Below are 17620 nucleotides of genomic sequence, written 5' to 3' on the forward strand. Positions count from 1 at the left end.
CCAGTAACCACTTAACACCAGGAGGGCTGTGAGCTCGTCCATCCATCAAAGACATAAAAAATAAAAAAAACTCTCCCATCAGCCAACTCATCTATACCGATAAAGATAATCCAACAAAAATGTTTCAATAGCACCATGTTCAAATTAGTTAGGATTCCAATCACTCCAATAAGGAGGTCACTAATGCGGTGGACTGACCAAACCACAGTGAGAGATTCTTTAAATAAATGTAGTAGGATCGAGCAGGGACTGATGGCGGGACATCGTGAGACGCATCAAATCTGTAGTGACGATCACGACCACTCTGTCAAGAGTGACACGATTGAGAAGAAAAATCATTCGCAATTCAATCTATTTCAGACGAAAAGAAACGTCAATATTTGCTCGAAAAGAAAATAGCAGAACTCCTGACTCAGCTAGGCAGAGTGACCAGGACTGCGCGGTTCGTGGCGGACACAGGCACCGGGGACCAGGCGCTGACTGACCAACTCAAACAATGCAGCAATCAGGTCTTTTTTTTTTTTTTATTGCCTAGATATGTGGACGAGCTCACAGCCCACCTGGTGTTAAGTGGTTACTGGAACCCATAGACATCTACAACGTAAATGCGCCACACACCTTGAGATATAAGTTCTAAGGTCTCAGTATAGTTACAACGGCTACCCCACCCTTCAAACCGAAACGCATTACTGCTGTAAACTTCTTCCACTAAGTTTTCAGTGAAGTCGTCGTGGCCCAAAGGATAAGACATCGGGTGCATTCGTATCGAACGATGCAACGGTGATAGTATTATAAAACAAAGTCGCTGCCTACTTCTGTTAGTTTCTTCGCTTATTAATTAATTCTAAACTATAATAAAATCATACGATTTTCTCTAATAGAAAGAGCGACATATAGACTATCTTTGTGTATATAATTCGTAGACATTTTGGATAAAATGGTAGAACCATAATATAAAAAAAACATTTTTGATACGCTTATATGCCTAACGTTTGGTACGTCTTATATTAAAGTGTGGTCCATGCGGTTGAAGTTGCGAGAGGTAAGCAAATTATTTATAACCATTAGTTTAAGTACTGAAATTTTCCCTTGCCACACCTTTTCCACTAATTTTTAACTGGAATAATATCCTGTCTCTAGGAGAAAGACGATGTGGATGATTAATGTAATACTGTCTTTTCAGACTGAACTGTTGGCTCCAATGTTGGTGAAGGCAGCCCAAGAGAGATTGGCCAAACCCAATGATCAAGTAAGTTGGGAATTTGGGTTTGTGATTTTTATAACACTATAACTTTCTGGATACGGCACGGTATTATTATCATGTATATATTTATCTAAATGTAATTTTTTAGCAAAATTGTGATGAAAATTCAATTACGCCAAAAAGGAATAATTTTTTACATAATAATATTGGAAGTACCTAGGCGGCACTGAAAATTTCGGGAATTAATGAAGTGACACAACACTACTATTTAAAAATGTATTTAATATGTAAAAATGTAATTATGTAAGCAATAGCTTTTCGAAGTATTCTCCGCGAAATTTGACACATTTTTCCATACGATGGAACCAATCATTGAAGCAACCATTCCATTCGGAAGTTGGGGTCTCCAAAATGGCCGTTTTGTAGGCGTCCACAGCTTCTTCAGGTGATGAAAATCTCTGTCCACGTAATTTATTCTCTATTTTAGGGAAAGTATAGAAATCATTAGGGCTTAGGTCGGGGCTGTACGGCGGATGGTCTAATAATTCTATGTTTTCTTGCTCTAAAAACTCTTTTGTTCTGTGCGCGGTGTGAGAACTCGCATTGTCGTGATGGAGGATGATGCGGCGGTTGCAGTTCTCTTTACGGAGTTCAGAAACGACCTGTGGCAAACAAATGCTAGCATACCATTCTGCATTAACCGTTCTTTGTCCCTCAAGAGGAATAGTCGTAACATGGCTGGTTTTGGAGACAAACGTGGCCACCATTTTTTTTGCAACACTCCGTGAACGAACAATTTTTGTTGGCTTTAACTCATTTTCGAACACCCAAACTCGTGACTGGTTTTTTGTTTCGGGTTCGTACGCGTATATCCAGGATTCGTCACCTGATACAATGTTGTACACAGCATTTGAGGATCCTGCGTGGAATCTTTCGAGAGTTCTGACACTCCAAGTAACGCGAGCCGCTTTTTGCTCTTCATAGAGCGAATGCGGTATCCATCGGGAAAACAACTTTTTTACACCTAATTGTTCATGCAAGATTATTTGTATTTGACTCATGCCAATGTCTAAAGTTGCCTGAATTTTGCGGTATGTCACATGTCGATCTTCTGATTATATTATATTATATTATGTCTTCTATCATCACTCTATTGAAACGTCATCTGCGTAGCATAAGCAAACATTTGGGTTAAATTTTACAAAATAAAAACTGAAAATTCCAAATTAAAATTAAAATATGCGCTTTAACGTTATCAATAAATTTAAAAGGCCATTGATTTGGACAGTTGAAAAAGCCAGACGCTACAGTCTTTGTGGTCCACCACGTCCAAGCAAATGCGGCTGTCCTCCAAAGCCTGGTAGTAGAAAAGTCATCGTGCCACCGGCTGATTGCAAGCCTGGACCGATTTGTTATAATCCCTGTGTTCCTCGATTTCACCACGGTAAAGACACTTGGAAAAAATACAGGAATTTCACATACTTTGTATTATTGCCTTTGATAGCGATACAAAGTTTTAACGCCCTTGGTCACGAACCACCACCAAAAGGACCATGCCGCGATTATGAATATATGCGAGTCCGAACAAAACGATTTACTTGGGGAGACGGAGTCAAATCATTTTACCACAATGAGCACGTAAACCATTTGCCCGGCGAATGTGAAGCTCCGCCACTCGACTGTGATTAATGTGACAAACCACTTTTTTTAAAGTAAACATTTCAAGTGATAAACAACGTATAGTACAGGCTGATTGTAATAAATTTAATAAATTTCCTCAATCAGCTTACGCACAGCATCAACGTTTTCTTGGGTGACTGCAGTTTTTGGACGACCTTGACGGGGATCATCACTGAGCTTACACGTCCACGTTGAAACTCAGCAAACCAGCGATAAATTGTGGTTTTGGATGGGGCTTCATCACCAAATGCAGAAATCATCCGGTCAACACACTGTTTTTGTGTTAAACCACTTCGAAAGTCATAATAAATCATCGCTCTTGAATTTTCTCGAGTCAATTCCATTTTCTCAACGACTAAACAAGTTTGACAAAACCTCGTGACAAGACCGAGAATCTTTTTTTAAATAAATGAATGGTATTCGATTTTTAAAACCAAGGAGTTTTCAATTAAAAAGTTCCAATGACAGGAGCAGTGGAAATATTCCATTCCCGATACTTTTAGTGCAGCCCTCGTATTACTTTTTTTTGTCTGGAAACGCAATGCGTGTGTTCACTCTTTTATTCAACTGGTTCTTACCACGTTTTTTTTTTTTTAATAATAAATTTATTGTTTAATCTATACTAATATATCTATACTAATATATAATAAATATACAGTGGTTTTTACGGACGTTCCGTTATAACTACTGAACCATGCATCCGATTGATTTGAAACTTGGTATCCATGTAGAAAATACATGTACTTAATGGATAGGCTAATACTTATAATATGAGTGTTGGACTCCCTAATAATAATGACAATAAAAAATGATGTTAATTTTAAATGCCCAGCGAAGCGGGCGAGTACGGCTAGTTTTGAATAAAAGTGTTCATAACACAATAAGGATTAGCATCGTTTTGAATATGTAATTTTCCTTCTTTTTTTTCGACGATTTTAACATTGAAAGTTTGAAAATGAAGATATGTAAATCAAGCCGCACAACTTTGAAATAGCAATAAAGTTCATAATTATAATTTTAATTGCAGTTAAAGATGGAGTGCGCGACCTAACTTTTTTTAAGGGATTTTATGACCTGGTAACTAAGACCTTTAAGTCATGTCTTATTTTAATTTATATTCTTATTTTTATGAAAAATGATAATATGGAGTGAAATGAAATGAAGATGATTAATTTGAGATAATGTCTCAAATTAATCATCTTCATTTCATTTCAAGATCAGCTGGGATGAAATTAAATGAAATGAAATGAAATGAGATGATATGGGATGAAATATAATCTCAGTAAAATGGTGGTCATTTACTAAGATTTTTTCAGTGGACTTTTTGGAGGATCCCAAGAAGTTACGTCCAGCGGCTTTGTTTCATTTTCCTACATTTGTGCACTTTCACAGATATTAAACACTAAATAAACCCGAAGAAACACTAAATAGACAAAATAAAACAAATCACACAACTTCACTCCTCGCGCTCCCGCCAAAAAGTCCGCGACCTAACTCATAATAAGTCGTAACAGAAACTCACAGAAAACTTAATGCTAAGACATGCTCGAAAAAAAATCGACTTTATTTTATAACTATAGTTTTTCATGCAAACGTGTCACAACAAAACTTTATATATTAAATATTGAATTATATTATAATATATTATATTATATTAATTATATTATATATAATATTAAATTTAACTATTCTTTTATAGGCTATTATAGACAACTACAAGTCGATGTTGGCCCAGTATGCCGAGTCAGTTTCCAAAGTCCGGGACCTTTGCGATCAGGCCGTTGACCCAATGGAGTTCGTCCAGACCGCTGGTAAACACAAACTGCGAATTATTCAAATTTTAAAATCTGAAAGTTGGTTAGAACAATTGAAGTCGTCGTGGCCTAAAGGATAAGACGTCCGGTGCATTCGTGTTGAACGATGGACCCATGGTCGAATCCCAGGCGAGTACCAATTTTTGTAATGAAATACGTACTCAGCAAATGTTCACGATTGACTTCCACGGTGAAGGATTAACATCGTGTAATAAAAATCAAACCCGCGAAATTATAATTTGCGTAATCACTGGTGGTAGGACCTCTTGTGAGTCCGCACGGGTAGGTACCACCGCTCTGTCTATTTCTGCCGTGAAGCAGTAATGCGTTTCGGTTTGAAGGGTGGGGCAGCCGTTGTAACTATACTTGATACGTTAGAACTTATATCTCAAGGTGGGTGGCGCATTTACGTTGTAGATGTCTATGGGCTTCAGTAACCGCTTAACACCAGGTGGCCTGTGAGCTTGTCCAACCATCTAAGCAATAAAAAAAACACCTTCAAACGAATATAAAACGTTGAATCCGGTGATGCCAAGGTCGTGGAATGGAGCGGGAATGACTGGTAAGCGAGGTTTGCGATGGCCTGGCCACAAACTTTATGTCCTCATCAAGCCCCCCTCTAAGAGATGGGATTACAGTCCGATAATAATAATAAAAAAAAAACACGTGTGGCACTCGGGAACTGCCGCGGTAAAGCATAGCATTATTTATCAACTTATGCAATTATAATTAAACAATAATAATTTAATATTAAAACAATAATAACATAAGACCACGCTAGATTTATAAACATTAACAAAAGCAAAACATTGACTGTCCCCTTTACACTCGTAAGCTAGACAGCACGGGAGAGAGTTGGGTAGACTTTTCATGATGCGCATGGTGTAACGTCACGCCGCGCGTTTATTCACAAATACTACACAAGCGCAACGTGTGAATGTGTTGAACGCGAGCTTCATGGTAGGTGGAGTGGGGGGTGTAAGTTTTTATTTTCGTTACGGAATTTCTCGATTCGGTCGCCGCGATAAAAGCTATGCATTCGCTTAAATAAAACCCGTTTATTTCCAATCCATAAATTTACATGCGATCTTAATAATAATTATAGTTGTATATCGCTACATACGAATGCACCGGACGTCTTATCCTTTAGGCCTCGACGACTTCTTCTAGCTTCTAGCTTCTAGTTAATTCTCTTTTTTTTTTTTATTCCTACCTAGCTGAGAGCCTTGAGAGGCTATATTAGCGTAACCTTAACTAGTAGGTGAGCTCACGGGGCTCAAACGTTGCTAGCACGAATCCTAGCAAGAGCCGTGCTTCGCAGAATCTACCACCGGATCGGAAACGCGACCCACTGAGAAGATTCGGCGAGAAACTCAGCGGGATGTGTCTGTGGGTTAATTTACTCGTCGAGCCCTTCGTCACAAGCGACGGGTTCGACGAGAACGATGATCGGTGCTTGAGGTACCTAGAAGCATCGTTAGTGGGTCGGGAGGATCCGAAATGACGTGTAATAATTTTCAAGCAGATGATTAACATTAAATGTATTTCTGTTATCTCCCAGGTGAGACTATGCAGCGGTTGAGAGAAGAATCAGCCCTAACCAACGACACATTGAAGGGCGCTCAAACATCATATGTCATTTCAAAGTTTGTAATTTTTTATGGTGGTCTTTTTTATTTATTTAGGCATTGTTTATTGCTACAGATACAATCTATAAGGGATGATTTGTCGTAATAACTGGGTATTTTTTTACAATAAAATCATTTTTTCTTACACTATTTTTAATTCAAATTTATTAAAATTATTTTCTATTTTTTACATGGATTTTCTATAATAGCGTATTTTGTTAGATTTTTAAACTATTATTTATTTCTTAATTATCTGAGGGTAGGTTTTTTTTGGATTATTTTATTATTCGGTACCTACAGTTGAGAACGTAATACTGTGTCAGGTTGGGCGGGCGCGTTATATCGGTGACCATGAAGTCTAGCGACGTCCGCGACGACCCGGAGTTGGCGGCGGCGCTACGTGTGTTGACGGCCGCCGCCGCCCCCCCGCGCGCCAGCCGCCTCCCCGACTGGAAGGATGCCACCGCTCAGGTAACACGCTGACTCCTACACTATTCCTGAAGACTGCAACTGCAGAGACTACTCTCCTCTTCCTTGCATCGATAATCCTCATTGCTGAGGGTCGTGGCTTCATGAGGTTTGGGAAAATACACATGGTAGGATCACGCTTCCCTCCACGGCTCTGCTTTTGGAAGAGATTTAGTTGTTCGAGGCCGTTGAAGCCTTATTTGGGTCCGATTGATTAACCACCGCCAGACATTCGGCGTTGACTATTTTACGGTGGAAAGGTTGAACTCCAACTCAAACCTGCTCTTTTCTCATCCGGGCTTGGGATTGACATTGGCAGACTACTCTAAGTAACAATTAAACTGTATAAAGACTTTCCTAACCTTTAAACAGGAAGGTATGACCACTTGCGGTCGTACTAACCGAAATGAAAGTACCAATTCAAAGCTTTGTGTATCTAATTGATATTTTGAAGTTGTCAAGTCATAAACTAAAAACGTTCTTTTGGCAGATACTGCGGACGACTGGCGAAGTGGAATCCATGCTTGGAGGCGAAGGGATATTTAAGAAACAGCCGGAACCAGACCAGCCTATATACGTGAGTGGCCACTACCAACTTTTCGGTCCATATATGTTGTAGGTATACTTGAGGTAGGTTGTAACTATACTTCCTCTCGGCGCCGTGCCGCCGCCGTCGAGCCGGGGTTCGGAGGAGGGCGTTTGTCCAGCTCCAGCCCCTATGAGGAGGCAGTCTCCTCCCGGTGATGGTCACGGGGCGACCTAAGGGGGTTGAGGCTGCGCCGAACGCTACCGTCACTCTAGCGCGCTGGTACCAGGAGGACAGGACGACGCGTCGGCGGCTGCGGACTGCGATGCGGTCCGCATTTTCGTCGTTGCTGTCGTCGCCGAACATACTGTTGAAGACCAACCCGGTCTAACGCGGTGTAACGCGTTCCGACCCGGCAGGCTGGTTCTGGCCCAGCGGGGTATCCCGGAACACCAGCGGCACCGCCCGGGCGGCCTGGTAGGGCCGCCGTACCGCGGAGACCGACGTAGGTCGTCGACTATCGTCTCGACGACCCGTCGGTCGGGCGTCCTCGGGGTGGCGCCGCGTGTCTGGTTGTAGTGTTGACCGCGGGAACCCCCCTACTCTGAACGGGTTCTGACCCCGGACGGAGATCGGACGTCGGGTGTAAGAGTGCAGGGGAGTCGTTTAGTGGGTGGGCCCTAAAATCCTTGGGCCCGCGATCTGCTCTCAACACCTGCAGATCGTTGAGTCTCACATACCCCGCGCGCCCCCTAGGCGCGGGGACCTTGTAGGAGGTTCGGCCCCCGGCCCGAAAAAAAAAAAAAAGGTTGTAACTATACTTGAGACCCTAGAACTTATATCTCAAGGTGGGTGGCGTATTTGCGTTATGGATGTCTGTGGGCTCCAGTAACCACTTAACACCAGGTGGGCTGTGAGCTCGTCCACCCATCTAAGCAATAAAAAAAAAGAAAAAGGTTTACGACGAAAGGAAAACTGGAAAGTGTGACGGGTAGTTTTGCATCGTTGCCAGCGCAAGCAATGCCTCGACCAATCTCTGCAGTCACGACATGTTCCAGGCCACACAAATCTTTCGGTCACAAGTCGGACTACCAGCAGCACCACCTAGATGGTTACCCGCCACAGTGTGCCGCAACCATATACAAACCATTTTGCTCGGACTGGTGTTAGCAAATTCTCTCCAGTTGAGCCCGTGACCTCACCTACCCGTCCGGGCCTAATTGGAATAGTCTCTTAGGCTGCCAGCGAATAGGTAGGAATATAAAACAAGAGGTTAGCTTTGTTGAAAAAAACAAATACAGAATCTCTAGGGTCTTTTTAATCGCTTACAAGGGTGGATAAGCTCACGGTCTACCTAGTATTATGTGGTTACCGAAGGCCATATATTCATTTTCAGCATAACGGCTGCCCCGCCCTACAAACGGAGTTACTGCTTCTACACAAGACATCCTACCATCAATATGCTCATGTAAGGTTTATTTTTGCAGAGCGTGGCGTTGGATCTCCACACGGCGGTGCGGGGCTGGTCGTCGCGCGACAACGAGATTGTGGGCGTGGCCAAACGTATGGCGGTCCTGATGGCGAAGCTGTCTGAATACATGAACACAGGTCTGTGGTTTGGTACTTTTTTTCCTACCTATGCTGATAGCCTTGAGAGGCTATTTCAGCGTAGCCTCAACTAGTAAGTAAGCTCACGGGGTTCAAACCTGACGACGTTGCTAACACTAACCCTAGCAAGAGCCGTGCTTCGCAGAATCTACCACCGGATCGGTACCAACATGACGTGATATAGTGCCTCAGTTCAGTGCCTTAGACTGACTCGGCGGTGGAGTGGTTAGCACCATTGACTGTTCCGCTGAGGGTCGTGGGTTCGATTCCCACATGGGGCAAACATTTTTGTGTTTGTTCTTCGTCTGGGCGTTTATCTATACTAATATTATAAAGAGGAAAGATTTGTTTGTTTGTTTGTATTGAATAGGCTCCGAAACTACTGAACCAATTTGAAAAATTCTTTCACTGTTTGGAAGCTACACTATTCCCGAGTGACATGAGGTATAATTTTTTTTTAAAAAAAATTAGCGATCCTTACTAAAACTCCAATAATGTAACCCAAGGTGTAAAAAAATTACTTAAAATATTCTTTACATCGCGTGCCCTGGGAAAACGATTGATGATAGAATAAAATAATGTACTACGACTTTGTAGAACACATTATTATTTATAAAGAGTGTCGCGACAGCATATGTCTAACTATTATAGTTATGCCGCAACAAGTGTTGTTTTATTTAAAAAAATAAAAATAAAAAACAATGTCAAATATCGTTGAAATTTTTATTAAAGACCCCAGCGGAGCCGGAGCGGCCCGCTTGTTATCTATATATGCGTTGTACAAGAGTTGCTTCATCTCTCAAATCGGTACTTGTAACTGCTTCGTGACAAATAGACAGGATTATGTCACCTATCCGTGTCAGTCATGTACAATACGTTCTACCATCAGTAAGACTCTTAAAAGTGAGTAGTGGTAGGACGTGTTATGAGTCGGCACGGGTAGATACTACCACCCCACCTATTTCTGCCGTGAAGCAGTAATGCGTTTCGGTTTGAAGGGTGGGGAGGCCATTGTACTGTTAAAAGTGAGACCTTAGAACTCATATTTTATGATGGGTGGCGGCTTTTACGTTGTAGATGTCTATGGGTTCTGGTAACCACTTAACACCATGTGAGCTGTGAGCTCGTCCACAAATCTATACTAATTAAAAAAAACTGTTATGCGAGACAGAAGGCGCTTAAATTATACCTTGGGTTACTTTTACCATCACACCACCCGCCTCCCGAATACGGTTCATCCATACTACCTGGAGCCACTGCGTTCATCCACAGTGCGTTTCCAGAGGTCTTTTTTGCCACGTACCATCCGGCTATGGAATGAGCTCTTCTCCACGGTGTTTCCCGAGCGCTATGGCATGTTCTTCTTCAAACCAGGCTTGTGGAGAGTACTTAACAGTGGGCTGCGGCTTGGCGCTGCCCCTGGCATTGCTGAAGTCCATGGGCGACGGTAACCACTCACCATCAGTTGGGCCGTATGCTCGTCTGTCTACACGGGTAACATAAAAAGTTTTCGTGACAAAACCATCGCCACTCAAACCTCAAGCAAAAACTGAAAACGCCTATAATAAACCCACTGTTTGCAGATAAGAAGCGTAATTTATTAATTACGTCTAAGAAAATTGTCGAGGAGTCCCACGAGGTCGCTTATTTGGCGAAGAAGCTAGCCGGAGAATGTACCGACGTCAGAATTAAGACAGTAAGTTTTTATTTGTTCCCTTAGAAAGTTGGGAGTGGTAAGTGATGTATTTTATGACGATACATAGTTGGTAGTTTTTTTTTTACTGTTGTTAATTCTTTCTTTTTTTTATTGATTAGATGGGTGGACGAGCTCACAGCCCACCTGGTGATAAGTGGTTACCAGAGCCCATAGACATCTACAACGTAAATGCGCCACCCACCTTGAGATATAAGTACTAAGGTCTCAGTTTTTACAACGGCTGCCCCAACCTTGAAACCGAAACGCATTACTGCTTCACGGCAGAAATAGACGGGCCGGTGGTACCTACCCGTGCGGACTCACAACGCCGTGAATTAATTAACCCCTTTATGCTATTAAAGTATTTGTTTTGTTCGACGTAGAACTTGCTGAACGCATGCGAGAGAATCCCAACGATTAGCGCTCAGTTGAAAATGTTGACGACCGTGAAAGGATCCTCGCTAGGACGACAAGGTAACAACTTACTTCCTTAAACGAAAGTGATCAAACATGTAAAATTTACATTGGCGGCCTTAATGCAGGGCATTCTCTACCAGTAAACCAAAGGTAGAGCAGAGTAATAATAATTAGTGGTAGGTGCAATGATATTTACTTAGTATGGCCATAAATACTGTTACAAAGGTAAACAAAAAAAATTCTATGGCAAATAACATAAATTATTTTTACAGTGTGTTAGTTTAAAACATAAATATAAAACAATTTAAAGTATAAAAAGCTTATTCGAAGTGATCTCCATTGACTGCAATACAGTCCTTTAAACGTTGAGGCCAGTTATCAATAGAAGCACGCACTATTTCCATGGGAAAATTTTTCACTGCCAATCGTACGGATTGTTTTAGGGACTCCAAATTATAATGGCGCTTAGAGCAAGCCGTACTCTCTAAAACTGACCATAAATCATAATCCAGCGGATTAAGATCGGGACTAGACGACGGCCAGTCTTCAGCTCTGATGAAGTCCGAAACGTTCGTTTCCAACCAAGACTGCGTAGACCGAGCTTTATGACCTGGCGCCGAGTCTTGCTGGAAGGACCATTCTTGATTATTGAACATGGTGTTGTTAAGGGGCTTCACTACCTTCTCAAGAATGGTATCTTGATACATTTGTGCCGATGTTTTAATACCTTTTTCACAAAAGTATGGCCCAGTCACTCCTTCATAGCTAATACCCCACCAAACCATCACTGAAGTCGGATAGTTCCCACGTTGCACTCTGTCGACTGATTGGGAAGCTTCCTTAGAGCTTTGAGCATAAATACGGTCATTTTGTTAGTTAACATGCTGCTCAATTGTAAAAATTTTCTCATCCGTAAACAAAATTTTTCTATGACCTCCCTTTACGTACCGCTTCAGTAGTTATTTCGATTTTACCACCCTATTCTCTTTTAAATTATCAGTTAAGACATGACCAGTACGTCTATTATATGCTGCAAGTCCTAAGTCATCTTTTAAAATACGCGACATGGTTCTAGGTGCTATCATTATCTCCCGAGAGAAAATATTTTGCTTTCGGACAGGATTTCTTCGAATTCTTTCCCTTACTGCTCTGACCACCTTTTTCGTACGAACACTCCGTGGACGGCCAGATCTTTTTCTGTCACAAACAGACGAGGTCTCATTGCACCTATTAATAGCCCCGTACACAAACATTTTACTAATACCAAGCGTGTGGAGAGTTTTAAAAATTGCATTTGGCTCCATACCTACTTTGTGTAATGCAATCACAGCGATTCGGTTCTCTTTATCACCCCACTCCATTTTAATATCGCAAAATATTGTACAGTGTATTGGCGCCAAAATGAGAACTCAATGAGCAATCATATAAAAATGACAGATTCCAAATTCAAATGTAATATTTTGTTTATTTTTAATTGTAACAGTATTTATGGCCAGACTAAGTAACTTAATAAGTTACAAATACATACACAAACAAAAGTATATACATACATAATTATACAAAATCACATATACATACATAGATACATACATATAATAGTTTATAAAGTATTAAAAGGAATATATTAATAAATTTATTTTTAATTATTTACTTAATTTTAGAATGACAAAAAAAATTCGGAAGTTCTCTATTCTGAACACCCAAAATTTAGAAATAAGCAACGATTCAAATAACAACGGCACTGTCCATTGCGGCGCAATTACTGTTGTTAATCTTTTGTTTTTAGGCACAGAAGAAGACAAAGAAGCTATGAACATGTTGGTCGGTAATGCCCAGAGCCTTATGTTGAGCGTAAGTAGCCAAAATTATTGATGCAACTGTTTGGTCTGTTTACGGAACAACGCAGCCGCGATTTTGTGGTTTTTTTAAACTAAATATCATGTAAAAGAAGAGTTTACGTCTTATAATGAGTATTGGCATTCACGCCCTGATGTCCATGGGCTCCGATAGGGGGCGTTTTCGTGAATAAAAAGAAAACCTTTGTCCCACCCCCTCCATACGGGTATTACTTTGCGGCCGAGCCCTGGTAATCGTTCGCGTCGAACCCGTCGCTTGCGACGAAGGGTTCGGCGAGTAAATTAACCCACAGACACAGCCCACTGAATTTCTCACCGGATCTTCTTACCGGGTCGCGTTTCCGATCCGGTGGTAGATTCTGCGAAGCACGGTTCTTGCTAGGGATCGTGTTAGCAACGTCATCAGGTTTGAGCCCCGTGAGCTCACCTCTCTAGACCATCTAGGCTTAGGTAGGAAAAAACAAAAAAAAAGCGGCCGAAATAGACGGGTTATGGTGCCTACGACCTACGCTGGTTGAACCAGATACGATTTACTCGCAACACTTCAGTCTACGTTGCTATTTACAAAGTCTAGGATAGGCAGGAGTGGCGCAGGATAACCCAGGAAAAAGTTATTAAATGATGCCACGATTCTTAGCATTGAGGATTATCGACGCAGGAACGGTGGTGGTAGGACCTCTTGTGAGTCCGCATGGGTAGATACCACCACCCTGCCTATTTTTGCCGTGAAGCAGTAATGCGTTTCGGTTTGAAGGGTGGGGCAGCCGTTGTAACTATACTTGAGACCTTAGAACTTATATATCAAGGTGGGAGGCGCATTTACGTTGTAGATGTTTATGGGCTCCAGTAACCACTTAACACTAGGTAGGCTGTGAGCTCGTCCACCCATTTAAGCATTAAAAAAAATGGTACCTACGAAATCTATACGACCACACCGGGCGTTTTGCATATTAGGGCGATGATGACGACAACAACAAATTTGCATTAGTAAGCTTTGAGCTTAATTCGTTTTCCAGATCCAAGATGTGGTCAAGGCCGCAGCGAGTGCGTCAGTTAAGATAATGTCCCAAACCGGACCGAGGATCAAATGGGTTCGCAAAACCTATTATTAGACCGAGGAGGCACTAGGAAAGTGGTCACGGAGGACTCAATTTTAGTTTTTTGTTAAAGGCTTAAGTGAAACAAATGATGTACTAATATATTTTTTTATTATTACTATGACGTGGTTACTTATTAATACCATTACATATGAACGAGGCGGGACGGTCGCACGTCTCACGGTGTGATAATATTAAGATGAGATGATCTTGAACTTCACGATGCTCCTACTTCCGCCTGCGCGACTGTCGACAAACACACAGACGGACTTTGAAAAACAACTTTTTTACCGGTGGTAGGACCTCTTGTGAGTCCGCGCGGGTAGGTACCACCGCCCTGCCTATTTCTGCCGTGAGCAGTAGTGCGTTTCGGTTTGAAGGGTGGGGCAGCCGTTGTAACTATTCTGAGATCTTAGAACTTATATCTCAAGGTGGGTGGCGTATTTACGTTGTAAATGTCTATGGGCTCCAGTAACCACTTAATGCCAGGTGGGCTGTGAGCTCGTCCACCCATCTAATCAATAAAAAAACAGAATTCGTTTATGTTTAAGATATGGTTAATGTTGTTCTGATCGGTTTTAAGGCTCCGGTACATACAAATACCAGTAGGGGCTCATTAGACGACCTCATGCCTCAAGGTGGGTGACAGCGTTTGTGTTGTGACATCTATGGGGCTGGATAAAAGTTTCAAAACAGATCGTAACCTCTTTCTAGATAAAAATAAGTACTTCTTCAGTTCTTCTTAGTTTCGGTTTGAAGGGTGGGGCAGCCGCTGTAACTACACTTGATACCTTAGAACTTATATATCAAGGTGGGTGGCTCATTTACGTTGTAGATGTCTGTGGGCTCCAGTAACCACTAAACACCAGGTGGGCTGTGAGCTCGTCCACCCATCTAAGCAATAAAAAAAATACCTCTTTCTCGATCTTAATAGCTCTTTCTAGATCAAAATAAATGGTAGGCAGCGGCTTGGCTCTGCCCCTGGCATTTGTGGCGTCCACGAGCGACGGTAACCATTCACCAGCAGGTGGGCCGTATACTCGAATGCCCATATGGGCAAAAAAAAAAAACTTACAGCGTCTTTCTTATCCTTGTTTACGCAGACAGAGCGAACCCTAAACGGATCCACGTAGGTGCAGGTGCATAGCTGAGACAGCTGCTCGCTGAGGAGCTTGTGCGTGATCGTGTTGGCGGCCGTCTGGATGAACTGCTTCTGCTGTGGCGCATTCAACTTCTCGAAGTTGGTCGACGAGAAAACGTAGCCTCCGGTCTGTGGAGAAAATATTGCTCGGTCATATTCTTTTGCCGTAATGCCAGTGGAGTCTCAGGATATGTGGTAACAGGCTGAGATGTTCTGAATGAATCTCATCGTATACTCTTTATCAGTGCAACAGTCGTCACCGAAGTAAGGAACCATTTTAGCTAGTACCAGTGCATTAATGTGAGTTCAAAGAATGTCATTTACTACGAACTTTTCAGCTCTGGAAGGAGCACTCCCTCTGTGTCTTTAACATTATAATTATCATTTCATAAGAGGTTTAAAAAGAGCCCCTAGCGGTAGTTAACAATTCAGGCATTGTCGGGAAAGGTGCCCTGATCTTCTCAAGCCACTGCTGCTACATCCTCATAAACATTCCTTCTGATATCAAGTCTTATCATATCTAGTTGTAGTCATGGTTGAGGTCATGACTTCGATCAACAACAGTTATCACGAAGTCTGTAGGGCTGATAAAATTTAAACATAGATACTGCTTCTATCATATTCTCGACAATAATTATGAAATAATTCACTAAAATGAGAATTTGCAAGTAATGACCAAAAAGCTAGTGGCAATGTTATAGGATAACGAAAGATTAAAATTTTAGAGTCAAGATTCCTTGTAGTACAGGGAGACCCCGAAAATCACTGAAGCAGTAAGTGCCCTTGGCTAATCTAAAGAAGATTCTGTTCAGCTTTTGGCCTCTCTTTTAGAAACTTGTAAGTGTGGGCTTGAAAATGCTTTTGAATACTTACGCCTTCAACAAAGTTCACGCATGAATCGTCTGTCTTCTGGAGCGTTCCTCTCAAAGTTTCAGAATCTTTAGTTTGTTTCTTCTCGCCAAGCAGCACGACGGAATGCTCACTGAATCCTAGAAATTGAATTTTAAATTAGTTTTCAATTAAAAATAGCACATACAGGGAAATTATCCTTATTATCCTAATATATTTTAAGTTGTTGTTTCTATCGACTATTTACTGTTTGTTGGCGAATGAATTGTGAAAGGACTATATAAATTTATGCTAATTTGCAAAACACAGCTCGCCTGGAGCTAGTTGCATTCATTAGAAATTCGATTACACCTTTACATAAGACCTAGGAACATATCTAGTGCTTAATGGAACATGAAAGAAAGGGTCTTTGGAAATTCAAGTAGATGAATCATATTTTCTGGTACATGCCCTAAGGCATTGCAGTAAGCTTATTAACAAGTTAGACAAATTCGACAGTCCCAGAGATAAAGGTTGATTCCCAACGCCGCCCATCTTAATACAGTTTTAAAACCAACTTACCAACGACTTGATTCAAATTCTTTCCACCTCCAATCTTGAGGTCGGGTGTGACCGTGATCAGCGATGTCGTAACCGCCATGTTCTTGAAGATCACATCGTAAATGGCTGACTCGATTGCGTCGAGCTGGTTAAAAACAATAACAAATTTTAAAACTCTCTGACTAAATATAGGACCCCGTAAAACTTTAAACAAGGGGACAGAAGGATCCTCGAGTGGAGACCACGTACTGGCAAGCGCAGTGTGGGACGGTTACCTACCAAATGGATCTTATGAACTAATGGAAGTCGCTGGGTCATGTTGGATGCAGGTGGTAATGGACCGGATGAAATGGACATATTGATGGAGATATTGTTCGAACAGTGGATAGGCTGAGATGATGAAAACTCTTAGCTTCAAAAAAATGTTACGAGCTTACGAGATACAATTTAAGTTCTTACCAGGAAGCATCGTCCGATACACGGCTCACCAATAGCGAAGACCAAGTGTTTGATAGCACCCGGTCTGAGAGGAAGATCGAACAACGATTGCTTGCTGGCTTCGATGTTGTTGAATCCTGTAGAAAAGCATCCTTATTAACCAAACTTATTTCACTGATTATGACCCGAATTGATAAATACTATCCTACCTGTCACACAGTCGCACGTTCCAGTTTGCAAAGTCAGGCAGACCTTATATTTTATTGAATGAAACTTCTTTAGAATGGTTGCGATTTCAAACTCGATGAATCAAAAAAATAAGTCCATAGAGACACAAACACATAAATGTATAGGATTCAGCCGGCACGAGAAAGAGATAGAACACATTAGACGTTCTCGGTCTCCTCTTTGTGCGACTCTTCGTAGCATCCCCACTATCGCCTACTAAACATTGCCCATATGTATGCTCCTGTGTAGTGGGATAGTCAGTATATCTATATCTTATTTATAAGTTTTACTTCTACCGTGCGTAACTTGCACACACACACCCACTTTTTATTATATATATTGTACATAGCAGCACTTTATTTATATGGAGTCAAGTAACCACATCACATGAGTACAAAAACACACCAGTTGACGAGTACCATGACATCGG

General features: G+C 41.5%; 2 protein-coding genes across 4 annotated transcripts in view; one reads left to right on the forward strand and one right to left on the reverse strand.

Moving 5' to 3' along the window:
• Positions 1-14115, forward strand: part of LOC114240276 (uncharacterized) — a 103818-nt gene extending 89703 nt beyond the window's left edge. Inside the window, exons 97-107 of the mRNA XM_089739852.1 lie at positions 361-509; positions 1184-1249; positions 4584-4695; positions 6260-6344; positions 6650-6797; positions 7285-7371; positions 8808-8928; positions 10512-10624; positions 11008-11098; positions 12828-12892; positions 13914-14115. Of these exons, the coding sequence (XP_089595978.1) occupies positions 361-509; positions 1184-1249; positions 4584-4695; positions 6260-6344; positions 6650-6797; positions 7285-7371; positions 8808-8928; positions 10512-10624; positions 11008-11098; positions 12828-12892; positions 13914-14009 (1133 nt within the window). The 3' untranslated portion in view covers positions 14010-14115. The remainder of the gene's footprint in view (positions 1-360; positions 510-1183; positions 1250-4583; positions 4696-6259; positions 6345-6649; positions 6798-7284; positions 7372-8807; positions 8929-10511; positions 10625-11007; positions 11099-12827; positions 12893-13913) is intronic.
• Positions 14089-17620, reverse strand: part of apolpp (retinoid- and fatty-acid binding glycoprotein apolipophorin) — a 92542-nt gene continuing 89010 nt past the window's right edge. For all 3 annotated transcript variants that reach the window (XM_089739842.1, XM_089739841.1, XM_089739840.1), the window contains exons 53-57: positions 16984-17099; positions 16546-16669; positions 16009-16124; positions 15070-15264; positions 14089-14240 (exon numbers count right to left, since the gene is read on the reverse strand). In XM_089739842.1, the coding sequence (XP_089595968.1) occupies positions 14223-14240; positions 15070-15264; positions 16009-16124; positions 16546-16669; positions 16984-17099 (569 nt within the window). In that variant the 3' untranslated portion in view covers positions 14089-14222. The remainder of the gene's footprint in view (positions 14241-15069; positions 15265-16008; positions 16125-16545; positions 16670-16983; positions 17100-17620) is intronic.

The sequence above is a fragment of the Bombyx mandarina genome, chromosome A1 (assembly GCF_030267445.1).
Source record: "Bombyx mandarina strain Sakado chromosome A1, ASM3026744v2".
NCBI lineage: Eukaryota > Metazoa > Arthropoda > Insecta > Lepidoptera > Bombycidae > Bombyx > Bombyx mandarina.